Genomic DNA, 21,297 nt, shown 5'->3' on the forward strand with positions numbered 1-21,297 from the left:
AAGCAAAAGATCATCTTCACATCTTTGATTGTTTGACCCTTAACATTCAAGAATCTGCGATGTGAACATTTCAGTGCGGACTTACTTGTTGCTAAACTTCAGCTGGCTTGGTGAAGATGGGGAAACCATTGTTTCTTTAACAGGACTTAGGAAGTCACAAGAACTCAATTGTTTAGGCTTCACTGTCATAGTTACTTAAATTGTAAGCATTTATGTTGGAAATATGCAGCCGATTATCTTCTCTCAAGGTAGTCTGTGATGATTAATAGCAAAGAAGTTAAATTTTTTCTGCATCTCAATTCACTGGCCTAAATGACATTAGAGAGGCCTGAAAATACTGGTCCAGTCTCATCTACTTAAAGGAATTAGTTGTGGAGAATGTTTTTACCACAACTGTATGTTGGGTTATAAGAAAAGCAACTAGTTTGTAATGTGGATAAATCAGTGCTGTCTCTAACCTTGACTGGTATTGTGATCCCACCTTTCACAGTGGTTTAAATGGTGTTGCTTCAAGTGGTAGCCTGAGAAACTAGCTCAGTCCAGAGACCTAACAGAAGGTACATGTTTGAACAGGGAATAATGATTAATAAGTTCAAGAATATTTATTGCTTTATTGTGGAAGATAATGCTACCCTCTGCTTTCATTATAGTCACTGTGATGGAAAAATAAAAAATCATCACCCTAAAGGCCTACTTACCTCACTTCCTATCGACTGACACAACCTGCCCCACATTCAACAAAAAATTACAAGGCATGCCAACAGGTAAGAAAGAGCACAGTCTAGAGAGACAACATAATAAGCAAAAAACAGACTCTCTTATGACACAGGTGTTAGAACTATCAGACAAGGAAATTAAATGAATTAGGATATGTCAAGGGCTCTAATGGAAAAAGACAACATGCAAGAACAGATGGGTAATGTAAGCAGAGAGATTGAAACTCAGAGAAATAATTACAAGAAAATGCTAGAAATCAAAAACACAGTAACAAAAATGGAAAGTAACTTTGACGGACTTGTAAGTAAGCTTGACACTGACAAAGAAAGAATCAGTGAACTTGAAGATAGATCGATGGAAACTTTCCAAACTTAAATGCAAAGAGAAAAAATAATTTAAAAAAAGAATAGAACATACAAAGTCTGTGGAACAATATAAAAAGGCATAGCATATGTGCCATGCCAGAAGGAGAAAAGAAAGGAGCAGAAGAAATATCTGAAAACTAATGACAGACACCAAACCACATGTCCAGGAAGATTGAGCTAAATATTGGGTTGGCCAAAAAGTTCGTTCGGGTTTTTCCATAAGATGTTACAGAAAAATCTGAATGAACTTTTTGGCCAACCCAATACCTGCGGGTTCTCCCCACACCCCACACCAAATATGTGTTGTTGTTTTTTTCCCACACCAATTCTCCAGTTCTCTGACACCAACTTGGGTCTCCAGCAATTCAGTTCAATTCTGACACTAGTTCTTGGAGTTAGTGCAGACCCTACTGGTTAAGGGCTCAGTCCCACAAGTCTGTCCCCACTTCAGATGCCAGCCACAAATGGGGTGCTCAAGGCTACCCACATTTCTGCGCAGCCAACGACAAATTCTGGGGTCCCATGACCCTAACCCCCTGAGGTTGGATCATTCGCTAAAACAACTCACAGAACTCAGGAAAAGTGCTATGCTTACTATTACCAGTTTATTATAAAGGATACAACTCAGGTGGAAGAGATGCACAGAGCAAGCTGTATGTGGGGAGGTGGGGGCACAGAGCTTCCATGCCTTCTCCGGGTGTGCTACCCTCCTAGCACCTTTGTATGTTCACCAACCTGGAAGTTTTCTAAAACTTCATTTTTAGAGGTTTTTTATGGAGGTTTCATTATGTAGGCCTGATGGACTAAATCACTGGTGATTGGTGATTCAATCTCTAACCCCTCTCCCCTCCCTGGAGGTCAGGAAAGGAGGGCTGCTGAAAATTCCAACCCTCTAATCGTGGCTTGGTCTTTGTAGCAAGAGCCGCCATCCTAAAGCTCTCTTCTAAGGGTCCACAGGAGTCACCTTATTAGCATAAACTCAGGTATGGCTGGAAAGGGCTTTTTGTGAATAACAAGACACTCCTGTTACTCCTATCACTCTGGCAATTTCAAGAGTTTTAGGAGTTCTGTGCCAGGAACCAGGGACAAAGACCAAATATATACTTCCCATTACATCACAGTACCCCTCCAAAACAACAACAACAGCAACAACACACACACACACACACACACACACACACACACACACACACACACACACACACACACACACACACAGTAAGGCATGTCTTATATAAACTGCAGAAAACAAAAGACAGAGAAAATCCTGAAGGAAGCCAGAGGGGAAAAAGAACACCTTGCCTGTGGAGGAACAAGGATAGGAATTACAGTGGCTTCTTGCTCATCAGAAACCATGCAAGCAAGAAGAGTGATATCTTCAGAATGTTGAAAGAAAAGAACGTTTTCATTGAGACCAACAACCCTAATTGAGTTTCTGTGCTCCCATCTGGGATATAACCAGGAAAGAGTAAACCGTGAATGCTGCCCTCAAGCAGTAAATGAGAGTGTTGGACTAGATTAGTGGCCTTTTATGCTTTTATTTTTCCCTTTTTTTCTTTAGAAATAGAACTTTTATTCAAAGGATCTCGTCTTTAAGTTGGGAGCAAATAAAACAGGTAACAGTGGAACTGTTCTATTTGAGCTAGAATAGTTGATGGGTGGGAAGTGATGCTGAGGCTTCCCCCTCCCCATCCTCAAGGAGGCTCCTGGGGGGACTCTGTGGGACCCCCAGGGCACTGGGGGAGCACTGCTGGAAAACTCTAGCCTAGCAGGACAGGGGAGCCCTTTCAGGTCTGAAGACTCTATAGCCAAGCCACTAAGCTAGTTGGATGACAGTGCTTCCTTCACCTTTAGATGTGTCTCTCTTTTGGCCTAATTTCTTCCCTACCTAATGTTCTGTGTACATCCACGTTCAGTGTCTTTTCTCATCATACCTAAAGAGCTTCTCTACTTTAGGCCTATCTTCTTGCCATTTTTCTTCTCTCATATCTCTTGTTTCTTATCGATTTTTTTCCACTGTAATTTGTGTGAGTAGACTGGCCTTTTTAGGATACAAAGAAAGTTATGAGAGGTAACACTTATTGAGTGGCCATGGTGGGTGCTGTTCTAAACAGCTTGTGTAAATGATCTCATTTCATCCTCATGATACTTCATGAGGCAGGTATTAATGTCATGATTATTTTACAGTTGAGGAGACCAAAGCAGGCACAAAGAGGCAAATAATGCGATGAGGTCAAAGAGTAAGAGTTGTCAGAACTGCAGCTGGCGTGCAGGTGAGCCCTTCCACCTAACTGGGGCCTCAACTTTTTTACTTTCACTTTTTTAGTTGTTAATTCTCAGGAAGGGTGTGCTCACACTCATTCATGTCTTGGTAGCTCTAGAGCTATGTCTTTACTTCCTTTCCTTCCCCCTTCCCTTTTTTTGAAAAGAGAGAAGCAAAGAAACCCTATGTGATGCCAAGAACGAGATAATTAAGGTTTAACTGAAACTCACGAGAGAAGTGGTTTGGGGATTGTTGTTCTGAGTGGCTGGCTTTCTCAGGATAGGACAGAGGGAAATGAAGCTGAGAGTTTCAGGTGTAGCAAGACCATTTAGGCTGACAGTTGTAAGTTGACCAAGGAGTTGGCTGTGAGGAAGGAAGGCAAGGGGAAAGGGGGCAGGGCCAGCACTAGCCCATTGTCAAAGTCAAGAGAGAGTAGAGTAATGATGGAAAGTAGAGACAGCTTCCTATTTTGAAAAGCTAAACAGCTTTTAGGTAATGATTTCTCCTTTTGTGCTGCTGTGCAATTTTAACATTATTAAGTGTGGTACGAAGACTATGCTATTAATTATATTAAGAATAGTCTTGGGCTTCCCTGGTGGCACAGTGGTTGAGAGTCTGCCTGCCGATGCAGGGGACACGGGTTCGTGCTCCTGTCCGGGAAGATCCCACATGCCGCGGAGCGGCTGGGCCCGTGAGCCATGGCCGCTGAGCCTGCGCATCCGGAGCCTGTGCTCCGCAACGGGAGAGGCCACGGCAGTGAGAGGCCCGCGTACCGCAAAAAATAAAAAAAAAAAAAAAGAATAGTCTTAATATAATTAGCTGAACATAATAAGAAATGTGTGCCATCTTTGATCTGTGCTAAAGTATATTGTTGCTACCAAGAAGAGATCAAGGGAAAAAGTAAATGGTTAACCAAATTCCTGAGGACAAAAACCTTTGAACTGCAAAATGTTATGATGTTTACTTAGCAGAAACAAGTCTACTAAATGGCCAAGAAGCATTACAAGAAATTAACCTAGAAGCTTTTGGCCAATGTTCGACCTATTTCATCATAAATAAATTTAAAGTGTGAAAGGTAAGTTTTGAGAAGTAAAATTCATGTAGATCTGTTACTTTTACTATAAAGTTACAAAACTTTAGGAAAAGTTAGCCATTTCTCTTATTATTTAAACTGTTTGGGGTGGGGGTAAGACTGAGTTCCAAATATGGAAACACATTTCCGATATACATAGTAAATCTATATAGCGAGATCAATAGAAAGAGCTTTACCTCATTGAAGCATTTTTCTTTCCATTTACTGAGTTCTGAAAGTACTGTTCAGGTTTATGACATACTTGATTTAAAGCAGGTTCTGAAATCTGGTGTGTGTGAGGTTTTTGAAAGGAAAGCAATAAAGTGTATTGGGATCTTATACACAGTTTACTTTAGAACAGATGTTGGAAACCAGGTAGGCCTTCTCAAAGGGGAAAGTATGGGTCGATAAACATCCAGGAGAGTTCAATCTCTATATTTCTTTTTTTTTTAAAAATAAATTTCTTTGTTTATTTTTTAGCTGCATTAGGTTTTCGTTGCTGGGTGCGGGCTTTCTCTAATTGTGGCAATTGGGGGCTACTGTTCATTGCAGTGTGCAGGCTGCTCATTGCGGTGGCTTCTCTTGTTGTGGAGCACGGGCTCCAGGCTCACAGGCTTCAGTAGTTGTGGCTTGCGGGCTCTAGAGCGCAGGCTCAGTAGTTGTGGTGCACAGGCTTAGTTGTTCCGCAGCATGTGGGATCTTCCTGCACCAGGGCTCGAACCTGTGTCCCCTGCATTGGCAGGCGGATTCTTAACCACTGCGCCACCAGGGAAGTCCCAGTCACTATATTTCTAAGGTAGCTTTATCCAGGTGGTTTGCCTGTGGATAAATCCCAAAGATATGTTTTATTCCCAAGAAGCTTATTTTTCAAGAGCTGCTTGATAATTTGGATACCCCTAGAAGAAAAATAATTCTTTTTACTTATTTTGGGAGTCCATGGAAACTAAGGATAATAATTTCTGTAAAATTTCTGCAGTGCTGGAGATTGGGTTTAGCAGCCCAGGGCAAAATCCTACCTTCTTTAAGAAGCATTCCCACATCTCCCTTGTAGGAATTAATCTACACCTTCTTATTTATGGATTTGTTCACTCATCCAACAAGTTATTATTGAAAACCTGCTATGTGGGATTAAAACTGGGAGCCAGATAAACATAGTACCTGTCTTCCCAGAATTCGTGGTTCTGTGGGAATACAGAGTAAAGACAGAGTTAACAGGCAGTATCATTACTGCTATAATGGGTGAAGTTAGGCTGCAGGCAAATCTGGGAAGAATTCCTGGAGAAGGTGTCATGTAAGCTAAGTAGGAGCTAACTGGATGAGCAGAGAGGATCAGGGACACCATATACAAGGCTGGGGACAGCTTCGTGAAGGGAATGAAGGAGGAGAGTGGTTCTGAAATGCAAAGGAGTTCAGAGTGGTTGAAGCCTGGAACATGAGAAGGAGGAAGGAGTGGCAAGGGGAGAAGCTAGAGAGAGAAACAGGGGCTCTAGAACCCTGAGAGCCGTAGTGGGTTTCACTTTCCTGATGGCACTGGTGAGCCAATGAGGTGATGGCAGACGCTCTATAAGCATCACAGTGGCGGCTGTGTAGGGAGTGCATTGGGAGGCACGAGGTTATCACCTTCAAGGTCCAAGAGGTAAGCAACTCCGTCCCAGAATCCCACGTTTGGGGTTGATGTCCTGGGAACTAGTCCTGGTACCATGTACTGCATCAGCCAGGATCCAGTCAGAAAATAGATACCAGGCTGATATTTCAGATACAGGTGATCTGACGTAGGGAATTGGAGACACAAGGTGTCTGAGGGCTGAAAGAATAACTAGTGGAAGCAGAGGTAACACAGAGATTTGTAACTTCAGGAAACGGCTGCTGTCCCTGGGGGTGGGAGGAGCAAAAGGGAATGGGTGTGGTTAACTAAACCTAGAAACTCAGAGGGGCCGCCATACAGCTGACGGGCCAACTGCCGAGCAGTTGCGTGGGCCTCTGGGGAGGGACTTACCTCATGGCCGGTGCTCCCACCATCCAGGGGGGTCCACGGCTAGTATATAGAGTACTAAAAGCACGGGGAACTGGAATAGCTGCTACTGTGAAGTCCGACAGGAGCTGGAAAGCGGGAGAGTTCCTTCTCCCCACCTCTGCCTTCCGATCTGCCAGTGGCTTGCAACGGCAGAATTGAACAAGAAACCAGTTGCAAGGGAGTCTGGAAGATGGGGTTTGCAGATTTCTAGCTCCAGCATCATAAAGCAGAGTACAAAAGGGTGGGCTTGGGCCAAGACGGCTGGTAAATAATCTGCCCCAGGTATTTGAGAAAAGTAACTCTAGCTCTACCATGGGAAGTGGGTTGGAGGGAGGCAAACCGGGATATTGGTTGATCCGTTCAGAGGTTGTTATCAAGACAGGAGATGATGGCTGCCTGACTGAGGGCAAGGACAGAGAGAGAAAGAAGTGGGTAGATGCGGAGAAATTTAGAATGTGGAATTGAAACAGAATTTGGGAACTGATATATTGTGAGGGATGAGGGCATAGATCAGAGGGAATAAAGGAGGAGGAGGTAAGGAGGAGGCTTGTGTTGCTGGTTTCTGACGTAGGAACACGGAAACTGTTTAGGGGAAGATGATTCATTCAGTTTTGGACTGTTGAGTCTGATGTGTCTGTGGTTCATCCAGATGGAAATTCATTGTGGATGCCTGGGAAGAAGATGTAGATGTGATTTGTTTTCAGCCTATAGGTTTTAGGAATGAATGAAATTGCCAAGGGAGACTATAAACGGCAGAGACAAGAGAGCTGTGGGCCAGAACCCGGAGGAGTAACAGCATTTTAGGAATGAACAAGGTAGTGGAGACAAGTTTGTGAAGGCGACTGTGAAATAGTGGTCAGAGAGGTTGGAAGAAAACCAGAGCACGTGATGTCCCAGAGATCAGGGAAGAGTGTTGGAAAAGAAGGTCGTGGTCAACAGTTCAGGCGCTCAGAGGTTTACTGTTGGATGTTTTTGGTGCTTCTATACCATACTCATCAAGTCTGCCTGTTTTTCATTGTTACTTATGGGTGGTTGTCCTCTAGAATAGTGTGGGCCTGGGACACTGCAGCACATCCCTCAGCATCTGGCGTTGCTGTTTTGCACATGAGTATATCTGTGATATGTGTTTGTTTCATTGGGTTATTATAGGTATCTGCAAACTCCAGCTTGTGGATTGGCCATTTGATCTTGTAAATAAAGTTTTATTGGAACACAGGCTGCGCATTCATTTGTCTGTTGCGTGTGATTGCTTTCATGCTGTAACGGCAGATCTGGGGAGTTGTGACTGAGACCCTATAGCCTGCAAAACCTCAATTATTTACTATGTGGCTGTTTATGTTTGCGGATCCCTGCATTACGGTCTTGAAGCTGTTTTATGTAAGCTGGTAAGATTGTATCTTTGAATTTCTTTTTTTAAAAAAATCCGTTTAATATATTTAGGGAGAATATGGAGCATAGAACATGCGTTCTCCGGGTTGGTCATGGTCTTGTTTTTGGTATGAAGGCAGCAGAGCCAAGGGAAAGAAAAGTTAGCAGATGGTCACAGCAGTCTCTTCAGCATGACTGTGGGGCTGAGTAGTACCCTTATCAGGAAACCTGCCAGCCCAGGGATGGTGGGACAAGAGGAGCGTGGACCTTAAAGGCATGCGTTTAAGACAGGCCTTTTCAGCCCTGTGATGTACCAGCCACTGTGCTAGGTGCCCGCATTCTCCAGTAGCTCAGAATCTGGTTGGAGACACAGACCCACCAGCAGAAACGTACAGTTGCCTATAATATGCCAGGCCCAGTGATAAAGCTGCACATGTGGTACCTAAGAGGGGCAGCTAGTCCGGCCTGAGGAGAAGCAGCGGGAGGAAGAATGACCACACCGGGAGGAGGCCACCAGGGCCTCGGGTGCCGCCCCGCCACGTGGGAGCAGGGAGTGGGTGTGGAGGGGAGGAGGCTGGGCGGGGAGGTCTACCAGCTCTGGAGTCGGAAGTTCTGTGTGAGAAGTAGGGCCCTTGAGGCTGTGCAGGCATGGAGACAAGTGGAGACAAGGCAGTTCTCAGAGGTCTACTTGTCTGTCACCAAAGTTTGTCTTCTAGGCATTCTTTTCTTTACTTTTTAGCTGACATATTTAGCGTGGTTTGCGTTTGTGGGAATCATAACCTTGAATTGGTTGGGTTTTTCCCCCCCCCCCCCTTACATAAAGTCCAGAAGTCATCTTGCATGAATATGTCTTTTTGTCTTGCCTTTAGGGATGATAAAAGCTCAGTGAGCTGAGCAGGTTAACATAGGCAAGGAAAGTTTTCTGTTTATTTAGAACTGTGAACTTGCTGTCATTCTACTATCAACACCCCTCGGTAACAACAAATTACACATTCACAGTAATCTGACTGTGCTCCCCCAATGGCTTGTGTGAACTGATTGGGCAGGTGTTAGGCCTGTTATATGAATAAAGAAAGTGAGATACATACTTAGATTTTAAGTTGCTTGCCAATGTTCGTTGCTTCCAGTAAGTCCTTTTGTTTGCATGTAAGAGCAACTCATTCCAATTAGTTCAGGAAAATAGGAGTTTTTCATTATCTTGCTTATGAACCAGAAAACTGGGTGTACCCAAGAGGCTCTGAGTGTTTCCTTTCCTTTTCTCTGTCTGCTTTATCTGTCTGTCTCTCTCTCTCCCTCTCCTTCTCTCCGCATATCTGCACCATCCTTTCCTCAATCTACAGGTCAGTTTTCTCTCTAAGTTTGCCTTCCATGAATCTGTCTTTCAGCCTCTCTCTGCATCATAAATGACAGTTAAAGCTTCAGCTTCCACTGCTATTTTGGTCATTAACTGTTTTCTTTCAGAATCTGATTGGCCCAGCTTCTCTTTTTAAGTGAGGCCATATTGTAGCTGGATTGACTCTTCCTGGGTCAAGGGCCTTTCCTGTTCCACTCAGCTTGGACTGGGAAGGTGTACCCATGTGGTTCATAAAAGCAGGCAGTTGGGTAGCTCCCCTGAGAACCATAAAGGGAGAAGCAAGGCATCTTGAGTTGTGACCTGTCCTGTACATCCCTTCCCTGCCTAGCTCATAACTCACTTCCTACATATAGTTCCAAAGATACCCTCTACTAATGTAACCCAATCCTCATAGGTAAAACCACACATTCATTTACCCCTCTCCTAACAGGAAGCACCCCAAAGTCATAGTCAGCTGCTGCCACATTGAGAAGCAGTCATGGGACCCCATCATCCAATCTGAATCCACAGCTCTCAGTGATGTCCATTTCAACTCTGGTTCTCTCACGATGCAGTCTAGCCATTCTGAAACCCATGGACTAAATGTTATGTGTAACACCCAACACACCCTGTGTACAATGGTGGAGACTCTCTTAATGCTCATTTAAAAAAAAAAAAGGGAAAAGAAATTTCCACCCCTTAATCTAGCTGCGAGATACATACATTGGTCACCAGCTCAGCCTATATTCTGTCTAGTAGACTAGAGCCCACATCTGGTGATGGGCAGCCTCCTGCTGGTATGGTGAGGCCAGATGCTTGGACGTAGTAAGATGTATTGGAGGAGCCGGGACTGCTAAGCCTTTGGCTTGCTGCCTTTCCTCTTCCATGAAACGAGTTCCCTGATCTGTAAACAACTACTCTAGAGATATTGTCTTTGGCTGTTGATTGACCTGGGTCTTTGGAAACACCATGGAATCTTCTATTTTCTTCCTATGCCTTTTCTTCTATTTTTCTTCTCTGTGTGTTGTGAAAGTCTGGTTGTGGAGGTTTTTGTTTTTGTTTTTTTATGAGTTCTTTAGTAGTTAATGATGTGACATCATAAAACTATCAGCTGAGTGGCTACATCTCAAGCCAGAATCTTTTGGGATTTTTTTCCATTCAACTCCTGTTAAGAGTTTAGAGCACTCTAATTTTGTAATAGATAGAGTAGGTATCTATGGGGCTGGGCTTCTGTAATCAAGCTTGTTTATTACTGAGCGTTCTTTCTTGGCTAATTTCCATGTGGTTTCTGGGTTAATTGCATAGAAAAAAAAAAGAAAAATTTCATTTTCCGCACTGTATTGACATGACTTTTGCATTTGCGTTTAATCATTTGCACTTCTTCTATCTCAGTCCCTACAGTGAGCTGTCTTTATATTTACATACCATTGAGAACCATATGATAAATGAGGGGTAGAATTAGAACAGAGGAGATCAGCATAGTTATTTTGTAAATAACTAAGTATCAAGGAATGCTGCAGCCATCAACCAACACCAAATAACTTCAAACTAATTAAGGCACTGGAGTATTTTTTTAAACATATGTTATTTAGTCTTAATTTAACTGTAAGAGTTCCTGTTCCCTAACCTGTCCTCTTTCTCTTCAGAGCTTCCCAGCTTTTGCTGGGTTGGATGGGGCTTACCAATGAGAAATGGATACAGCTATCCAGAGCCACAGGAGGATTTCTGTGTTATAGGAGCATACACACATGCACATACATATAGAATTAACAGACCACGTTTATAATGATGTGCAGTGCTAGGTATTTCACACAGGGTGTGAGACAGATGGTGATTGTCCTGGGAATGATGGTTTGGCATCGTGTCATTTACTGCTGTCTAGGTATTTTTGAGGTGAATACAGACATCTAAGAAGTCTGCTGCATGGGCTATGAGCAAAAGGCCAGATTTAAACATTCTTTTAAAAAAACAAAATGCAGGTCTTATATGTTTAAGCTCTCTTCATGAAGCCAGGGGTTCTTAGGACAGCAGCGGTTATTGAGAGCCCCCTGCAGTTCTGGGCCTCTTCCGGTGAAGCCTCCTGCCCATGCCTGTCCTGCCTCTCATGTGCATGTCTCCAGTCTAGCACAAACTAGTAGACACTCGAGGAAATGCCTGGTCAAAAGCAGGAAAACACAGGTAGGTTTGAAGGTTTGGGCCTTCAAATTTCTGTGGAACACTGACTCTTCACGATTTATATTGAGATTAAATATGATATCCGTGAAAGAAAACTACCAGGCTGGTGTTTTAAGAGAACCAATCAAGTAGATAAACATCCTTGCATATGCACCTTTGCCCACTTGTTTGATGATTTCCTTCGTATTCTTAGGAGTAGAATTGCTGTGTGCCAATTTTCAGAGCTTTTGATAAATGTACCACAAGTGTCCTCCAGGTGGCTGTGTGTGAGGCTGCAGGAGTACCCACCTTCCACGTTTCACCTCATTTGTATTTATGGCTCCAGAGCCTGGTGGCACTTTCTCAGAGCAGTTGGCTTGTTGGGAGGGGTGAGAATAGGACGTGTATATAAACTTCTAAGATGACAGAGTGATGTGAACATTGGCTTGCTTTTGTTTATTTTGATACCCTTGGTTTAATTCCCCCCGATTCATGTGATGATTTCTTGATCTCTGCTTTACTTTCCCATTGGGTAGTAACATCTTTTTTTAAACTGTGCTCCCCCTGCCTTATGGGCTCTTAGAAACTTTCCCAGTCATGCTAATTAATTTAGTATCTACATCAGGTTATTCATACTCAATAACCATACAGAAATAAATTAGCCAACAGGCCAGATATAAGAAAAGCAGGGCAACTTGGATGATGGTCAACTGATGTTAAGCCTCAGTTTGGGCAATAAAATAGACAGTGGTGGGGATGATGAATTTGAGACTGTGGACTGTGGTCAGTGGTGGGGGTGGGGGGGCTGCTGGGAGAAGACTGTAGGACTACTTAATGTTGCTGGATCTTCAGGAGAAACTAGAAATCGGTTTCACATAAAATATGCATTTTTTTCTTTTTCTTTTTTTTTAACGTCTTTGTTAGAGTATAGTTGCTTTACAATGTTGTGTCAGTTTCTGCTGTATAACAAAGTGAATCAGCTATATGTATACATATATCCCCATATCTCCTCCCTCTTGCATGTCCCTCCCACCCTCCCTATCCCACCCCTCTAGCTGGTCACAAAGCAACGACCTGATCTCCCTGTGCTATGCGGCTGCTTCCCACTAGCTATCTGTTTTACATTTGATAGTGTATATATGTCCATGTCACACTCTCACTTCGTCCCAGCTTATCCTTCCCCCTCCCCGTGTCTTCAAGTCCATTCTCTATGTCTGTGTCTTTATTCCTGTCCTACCCCTAGGTTCTTCATAACCATTTTTTTTTTAAGATTCCATATATATGTGTTAGCATATGGTATTTGTTTTTCTCTTTCTGACTTACTTCACTCTGTATGACAGTCTCTAGGTCCATCCACCTCACTACAAATAACTCAATTTCATTTCCTTTTATGGCTGAGTAATATTCCACTGTATATATGTGCCACATCTTCTTTATCCATTCATCGGTCGATGGACACTTAGGTTGCTTCCATGTCCTGGCTCTTGTAAATAGAGCTGCAATGAACCTTGTGGTACATGACTCTTTTTGAATTATGGTTTTCTCAGGGTATATGCCCAGGAGTGGGATGCTGGGTCATATGGTAGTTCTATTTTTAGTTTTTTAAGGAACCTCCATACTGTTCTCCATAGTGGCTGTATCAGTTTACATTCCCACCAGCAGTGCAAGAGGGTTCCCTTTTCTCCACACCCTCTCCAGCATTTATTGTTTGTAGATTTTTTGATGATGGCTATTCTGACTGGTGTGAGGTGATACCTCATTGTAGTTTTGATTTGCATTTCTCTAATGATTAGTGATGTTGAGCATCCTTTCATGTATTTGTTGGCAATCTGTATATCTTCTTTGGAGAAATGTCTGTTTAGGTCTTCTACCCATTTTTGGACTGGGTGGTTTGTTTTTTTGATATTGAGCTGCATGAGCTGCTTGTAAAGTTTGGAGGTTAATCCTTTGTCAGTTGCTTCATTTGCAAATATTTTCTCCTATTCTGAGGGTTGTCTTTTTGTCTTGTTTATGGTTTCCTTTGCTGTGCAAAAGCTTTTAAGTTTCATTAGGTCCCATTTGTTTATTTTTGTTTTTATTTCCATTTCTCTAGGAGGTGGGTCAAAAAGGATCTTGCTGTGATGTATGTCATAGAGTGTTCTGCCTATATTTTCCTCTAAGAGTTTGATAGTGTCTGCCCTTACATTTAGGTCTTTAATCCATTTTGAGTTTATTTTTGTGTATGGTGTTAGGGACATTCTTTTACATGTAGCTGTCCAGTTTTCCCAGCACCACTTATTGAAGAGGCTGTCTTTTCTCCATTGTATATTCTTGCCTCCTTTATCAAAAATAAGATGACCATATGTGCGTGGGTTTATCTCTGAGCTTTCTATCCTGTTCCATTGATCTGTATTTCTGTTTTTGTGTCAGTACCATATTGTCTTGATGACTGTAGCTTTGTAGGATAGTCTGAAGTCAGGGAGCCTGATTCCTCCAGCTCCATTTTTCTTTCTCAACATTGCTTTGGCTATTCGGGGTCTTTTGTGTTTCCTTACAAATGGTGAATTTTTTTGTTCTAGTTCTGTGAGAACTGCCATTGGTAGTTTGATAGGGATTGCATTGAATCTGTAGATTGCTTTGGGTAGTAGAGTCATTTTCACAATGTTGATTCTTCCAATCCAAGGACATGGTATATCTCTCCATCTGTTTGTATCATCTTTAATTTCTTTCATCAGTGTCTTATAGTTTTCTGCATACAGGTCTTTTGTCTCCCTAGGTAGCTTTATGCCTAGATATTTTATTCTTTTTGTTGCATTGGTAAATGGGAGTGTTTCCTTAATTTCTGTTTCAGATTTTTCATCATTAGTGTATAGGAATGCCAGAGATTTCTGTGCATGAATTTTGTATCCTGCTGCTGTACCAAATTCATTGATTAGCTCTAGTAGTTTTCTGGTAGCATCTTTAGGATTCTCTATATATAATATCATGTCATCTTCAAACAGTGACAACTTTACTTCTTCTTTTCTGATTTGGATTCCTTTTATTTCTTTTTTGTCTCTGATTGCTGTGGCTAAAACTTCCAAAACTATGTTGAATAATAGTGGTGAGAGTGGGCAACCTTGTCTTATTCCTGATCTTAGAGGAAATGGTTTCAGTTTAAAATATGTATTTTTAAAATGTACATGGGCCAAGAACATTTATTCTTGCAAAACTACCCATTGGTGACCTCAGGTCTGTCCACCCCCACTTCAGTGAACAGGTGGGGACGTGCATTTTAAAAGTTCACCTTTCACCTTCCTTCCTCCCACCAACCCCCATAAGACTTAGTACCAAATGGACATCGGAGGAGTTTATATTTGTCTCAGATACCTTTTTTCCTTAACAGCTTCTTTGACCATGCTTCCTCCCATACATGTACCCGGAGTTGCCCTTTGCTGTTCTGAAAGTGTGTAGGGTCTGTGCAGAAGTAAGTATGTCCCTCCAGGGAGTCCTCTGCATTCACCTTAGGTCCGCCTGTGTCCGTCTGTCTTGAAGCATTCAGGGCACAACCCTGGCACAGATCCCAGGTGGAAGCCCAGGCATGTGTCAGGTGACTCAGAGTTAACAGCTTCCATGGCTTTCCATCAAAGTGGATCTCCCTGCATAATCCGTGCAGGTCGACCTAAATAAATTCTTCAATTACATCTCAAGGACAGGCTTAGCAGAGTAAGTAGCTCCTGATCACCAGCCTCTGAAGGATTAAAATACCTGCCTCTTCTGCTGCTGTGAAGCAGCAGCCTCAGACTCCTCATTTGGTCCAGGGTGGCCTGTTTCCTTGTGCTTCTCCTCGACTAGACTCTTTCCATTGGATGGATCTAACTGGTCTGTAATCTCCATCCCTCGTACAAAGCCCACGTCACGGAAATTACTCAGTAAATGTGTGAAGAAGGATAGGTCCCGTCCCACGGTGGAATTTCTTTGTTACCTCTGATAATAAGGAATAATGTGTTTGGAGCAGAAATGGTCATCAAAGCTGGATGTTGTCCTCTTAGAAGGCTTGGAGAGCTTTAGCTCCACATGATGTATTTCCCTGTCTGACCGTGAGTGGTGAATGATAGTGACTGTTATTCATCAGCCCCTTCCCTAATTGCTGAACCCAGTGGACCAGTTTTAATTAATTTCTTCTCAAATGCTGCATAGAATTGCTTGCTTGTTGATTGTTCTTCTTCTCCACTAGGATGTAAACTCTGTGAGGGAAAGGACTGCTTTGACCTGAGTGTCCTCAGTGTCTAGGACAGTGTTGCCTATTGAATAAGTGAGGCTGTGTCTTATCCCAGCTCTGCTCCTTGGGTGTGCCTTTTCTTTTCTCGCCCTTTTTTTCTTTAAATGTCTACACAACCCTGCATCTCTCTTGTGTAGCAACACTGCATCCACATTGGGGCAGACTTCAGTTAGCTCTGTCATTATTTTCCTGTGTAAGCTGGCAGTTCCATATGGTGAGGCAGAGAGGTGCAATGGAAACAGGACAGGACTGCAGGAAGAAAACCCATCTCTCTTCCGGCTGAGTCTAGCAGAGCCATCAAGGTTTTTCCCTTCTCTGAGCCTTACGCTCTTTACCTGTCTGGGAGAGATGATAACCTCCCTCATAAATTGGGCAGATGAAATAAGATGACACTGGAAGTAAGCTTTGTAAGATACTCTGTGATGTGTATATGCTTTTGCAGGTATAAGCTGACATGCTTACATGTCCGTCTGCCTTTCAAGGACCAGGGCACCCCAGGTAAAAGCAGGCTGACCCAGGGAGCTGTTTTCCTCCTCCTTCATCCTTCACAACAGTCTTGTGAAGTGGGTGGCACTACCCCATCTTAAAATTGAAGGTACGGCTCTCAGAGATCTAGAATTTTACTCAAAATTATTCGTCGAGTAAAGGCAAAGACAGAGCTCAGACCTGATCATCTGATGACAACATCTAGAAGATTGAGTGGGGGGTAGTGACCACTATGCCCTTGTCCTGGATTCTGGAGCTGGATTACGTGTGCTTGAACGTCTGTGTAATTCGTTAACGTGTGATACTATAAACTTGTGGTAGTATTAACCTGAGTTAGTATTAGAGGAGTGTTCAATTTTCAATTGATAGATTTTTCTTCCCTATCAAACACTGCACAGCTGGTTAGGTCAGAAGTTAGTAATTTTCTGGAACATGCTGACTAAGAAAGGGGTTGACATTGAATGACAGAAGAACTGAGCGAATGGGGCAGAACCTGCATTTGCATATGGACCGTGCGTCTGACCTGGATGTGTAGGCTGATCTGTGGCATCCCCAATGCATAGAACGGGGATGCCTGCCTACCCACCGATCCGTCCCTCTCACATGGAGATGTCACTGTTGATTGGATGGTGGATCCTAACCAAGGCATTCTAGTTTGTTGCTTCTGGGGAGTCTCAAGTGAACCTGTAGAGAACTCTTCAGTTACCCAACAGGACCTTGTGCAGCTGCGTGTGGAAGTCAGGATAATTTCGGCATTTCTGAGAGCATTTTAATAGAGCACTGATTACAGATTGCAGGCACCTGGTGGTGTTTTTGTACTGAGGCTGAAGGGTGCAGTTCCAAAGACAAGAACTGGACTTGACAGATTCCTATTTTCCTCCCCTGTTGTTTCCAGGGCCTGGAATAAGTGCTGAGAAACCTTTATAAGAGCTGATCCAGACTCTTAGTGTGGTTAGCATTGTGCTTTCAGGAGACCCCCCAATCCAGAGCATTAATTCCCAGACTGGCAATAGACTTGTGCCTTTGCCCAGGGCATGTTCTCCTTCCAGTGGCTCAGAGCACTGAGACGGTAGGAGGGGCTCCTGTTCGTTGGGGTCAGCACAGAGCCCTGTGGCTTGGGACTTGGCCAAAACAATTCTGTGCTTCTTGGACTGTCTCAACCTGTTCCATTTGGGCAGGCCATCATTGCTTTTGGCCTCGACAGCCAAATGAGAAAACATAAACTGTGAAAATTCAGGGGAATAGAAGGTGATAGCCAAAAGTTGAGGTTTAGAAATCTATGGGCTAGGGATATTCTAGTCCAACACTTAATTCCATGCCAATTCATGAGAAAAAGGATGAATCTGAGAAGAGTCGCCACTGTAATAAATGATATTTTCTCTCTTTCCCTCTCCCTTCTGACATAACCACCTATTCTCACCTTCCACAAACTTGGGATCGCAGTTATGTGGAGAACATCGCGGTAAGGTGGAGAATAGTGGCTGGCCCTCATCTTGGCCTTGCTACTCTTTCGTTGTATGATTTGGGAAGTACCCTCTGGATTTCAGTTTTCTTATGATTTAAGGAAGAGAATTGGATGAGCTAGACAATCCCTAGATCACTTCCAGCTGTTAAGTGTGTAAGCTTAAGAATGCTAACATACTAACTTGCACACATCTTTCAACTGAAGTATAAGCTGCTGGTGGGTAGGGCCCCCAAATTGGTCAGGCAATGGTTGTTGGTTGGCTCATTTGGAAGGTCTTGCTGAGATCCTACTCAGTAAAGTCAAGTGGATAGAATTCCTCTTGCCAAGCGTTTCAAATGTGGGAAGCCAGGGGCACTGCTGTTAGGGAAGCAGCTAAGGTTGCTTGAAGCCTTGGCAGTGGAAGACAGAAGACACAGAAAGAGTATGGGGTAGGAGGTAACAAGGAGGGTCCCAGTTGTGCTTTTGAAATACCAGAGGGGGGTAATACAGCAAAGGAAGTGGAAAGAGGAGTTTTCCCTGAGAACCAGCAGAAACCTTTGAAATATGTGCCTTTCATTTTTAAGCCTTTTCCGGTTTGGAAAATAGCCTGCAAGTTCATAAAACTGCCTGGTGGCAGCCATCCAAGATCCTCCCAGGAGTTGACTCCTGTTATAAACAGCTGGTCTCCAAAGGAGGGTGGCAAACAGCTGTGATGAGGCTTTGGTGGGCATTGTCCTGTTTGTGGAGATAGAGCTTTATCACAGACTCTCTGCTAATGCATCCTGAACTCCCCAATTTTCATCTGTGGAATCAAAACAAGCTCTATTCTAACTAGATTACGTGATCCTCTCTGCCAGTTTCACAGCATGACCTGCACACCCAAGATGAGCAGATATCCAGAAAGAACGACTTCAAACTCCAGCCTGACCCGTTACCTTTGTAGTAGCTGGGCAGGGATGATAACAGTATCTTGTCCACCCGAAAGCAAGGCTGATCAGAGGCAAAACTGTGAAGCAGATGAATTTGTCTTGATTTACCTGGAATGTATTTCTATCTCATCTCTTCCTACCTTTTTCATTTCTTCAATAGGAGATAGAGAGAGCAAAGACTACAAGTATCACGCTTCCCAGGTTCACATCCTAGCTCTGCCCTTGAAAAGCTGCATGATCTAGAGTAACTTACTTAACTACTCTGAGCTTTAGTTTCCTCATCTATGAAATGGAATCTCACCCTCCTCTCGCCCACATAAAAATGTATTAATGAGGACTTTCAGATACCAAAGTCACACGTTTAAGTGTACACAACTCCTGTCGGAATTCGAGGTGCTGACGGGAAAAGCCTTTGGAGGCTGGGAGGGAATCTTTTTCAGCACCATTCAGGTTACACTGCACAGGCACAAAATCATGAACCTGGTTGTTGGGGAGACTGATTAAAGTTGAAATGACAGTCCTTGGCTTGATCCGTATGGGAAGAGTTTAATGACCTTATTGATAATCTCACTTGTGAAATTGAGCCATTGGAGGACAGAGTCCTTAGTCTTTTAAGTTGACAGTGTAAATATGTATAACAGGGCTTCTGGATGTAACACATTTCTTCTGCGCCCCTCATTGCTGTGAAGGACTTCATGTCAGAGTATAACACTGATAAAATGTCAATTACAGAAAACGAATTGAAACTCTCTCAAGAAATTATAAAGTGATGATATTCTCCAAATAAGGGATTCAAGTAGGAAATATTCTCAGAATTGATGATTCAGAGACTATTTTGAGAAGTTTTGCTCTGATTTTTAGATTTTTAGAAAATATATAAACTTGTTTCAGCTACTTTTCTGGGTTTTGTAGGTTTCATACACTTAAAATTGGAGGGTCTTTTTAAAGGTTTATTACCTTTTTAGTGTTATATTCCAGGTCTGTTCTAAAACAGAAATAGCTGAATCAAGAGAATTTAAAATTTACCTAAGATTTGAGTTAACAAATATCGATATAAAAGGCTTATTTTATGCTTACTGGAGGATTTGTTCATTGATTTGTTTGTTTTTAGTGGTTGATATGTTTGGTCTTTATTTTTTAATCCAAAACTTCTGTTGTAAACTTCTGTATACATCAAAAAGAGAAAACACCTGAACCACACTGTCTTCCACTTCCTTTCATGTGTGGGTTCAGTGTTTCCCCCGTTGTTTTATCTTCAGTGTAAGTAGAAGAAGCACACTAATTCAGCAATCAGTACAGAGCGTGGCACACAATTAAAATGTTTATTTTCATGTTGTCAATCTTCGTGTGGCTTGGTCCATATTTGGTTGGAATAGATTTGTCTATAATGAGTGTTGTTAATAAACAATGCTCTCAGGCCAACATATTGTCTTGTTCGTTTGCCAACTAGCTGTTGGGCACCACAATGACATGAGTACTCGAAAATTGGGAGATGCCAACAGATGGAGCTCCTTTTGGTTCATTTTCCCTTATAACTCTTTGTTCTTTCTTTGATACGCTTAAACTCATTTTTAAGGCCTGCCTCACACTTTGGATCAATAATTCTGTCATAATCCAGTGAGTGCACCCCAGCCTGCCCTTCCCTTTGGTACTTTATTTCTCCCCATCACTGTCGAGTCGGTATATGGGTACTGTAGGACCAACTTAGCTGATCCTGGAAATTTAAACTTGTGAATGTGGAGGTTCTATTACAGAATAAATCCCTCAACAAATCCTCCAAATGGCGTATTCCCAGCAGCCTTTTTTTGTTCTTGGTAATGTTATTTTTTGGCTTTGTCATATCATCTGTTAAAGGTAGGAAGTGATCGACAAGGCGGCTAAAAAGTCCACCCACCACGTAAATAAACTTGTGTAAACACAGGTCTTGTGGTCTGGGTGCAGAGAAGGGTTTGTTCTTTGGATATTAAGCCTACAAGAAGAATGTGCTCACTGAACATATAAACAAGGAAAGAGGAGATGACAATAGTCTAGATTTATAATTAAAGCAGACATGAGTCACCGGCTTGGAGGATCCTGTGAACGTAATGTCTCATACAAGAGGAGGGTTAGTATATACACGGAAGAGAAAGCCAGCCAGGTCTTATGGTATTTGGTAGCCTGATGGTAAAAAAGAGCTTCTTTTCCTTCCTCAAGGAGCTAAGAGTCATGACCAGGGTTGCTGTGTGTGGTTGTGCTGCTTTCGCACTGCTCCAGGGATTGTGTCCAAGCGAACAGGTGCAAGTGGACATCTGGCTGGCATTCTGCTCACCAGGTCGTGGGTCCCGGCACGGAGCTGCATTTGCTCAGAGGAAAGGTGACGTTTTCTTCTCACCAAAATCACTTCCAGGCCTTGTGGTAATCATTCACAACATCTGCTCTCCTTTCTCACAGCTCTTTGAAGGTGGAAATGTATCCGCTTTCACCTTTGGGATTCCCGACACCATGCCTGGACTGGAGTTGAAAAGAGAGTAGGGCAGACTGATAATTGGATCTCAATAAAATAAATTTTGATATATCTTCCAGTTTGGGGAGAAAGAGTGTACCTCAAAAACACATTTTTTTAAGGAACACTGTAGTCAAGTTATAGTGGAATAAGAATACTGCCCTGCAGAATCTTAGACCTATTTTTCTTTGTTTCAAAACCCAGACATAATCATATTAACATTTTGGCAGACTTTTTTCTAGAAATCTCTTTATGCGTATCAGTACACACATATACGTTTACATTCATGAGCTCATTTTCTGTCTTGTAACTTCCTTGTTTGCACTCTGTATTACGTCATTTTTTCAAGTTAGTATCTATAGATCTTTGCCATGATTTTGAAAGGTTATGTGATAGTCCATTGGGTTGAAGGGCTATACTGCATTTTAAC

At 42.7% G+C, this 21,297-nt stretch overlaps 1 protein-coding gene across 7 annotated transcripts in view; it reads left to right on the forward strand.

Moving 5' to 3' along the window:
• Nucleotides 1-21,297, forward strand: part of STXBP6 (syntaxin binding protein 6) — a 273,957-nt gene that overhangs the window by 42,311 nt on the left and 210,349 nt on the right. The window contains exons 1-2 of one of the 7 annotated variants that reach the window (XM_060004740.1): nucleotides 3,372-4,420; nucleotides 20,579-20,738. The exons of 3 other annotated variants lie outside the window; for them this stretch is intronic. In XM_060004740.1, coding sequence (XP_059860723.1) covers nucleotides 20,591-20,738 — 148 coding nt within the window. In that variant the 5' untranslated portion in view covers nucleotides 3,372-4,420; nucleotides 20,579-20,590. 3 more of the 7 variants (XM_060004741.1, XM_060004742.1, XM_060004739.1) reach the window with 3 other exon arrangements.

This window comes from Delphinus delphis, chromosome 2 (genome assembly GCF_949987515.2).
Source record: "Delphinus delphis chromosome 2, mDelDel1.2, whole genome shotgun sequence".
Taxonomy (NCBI): Eukaryota; Metazoa; Chordata; class Mammalia; order Artiodactyla; family Delphinidae; genus Delphinus; species Delphinus delphis.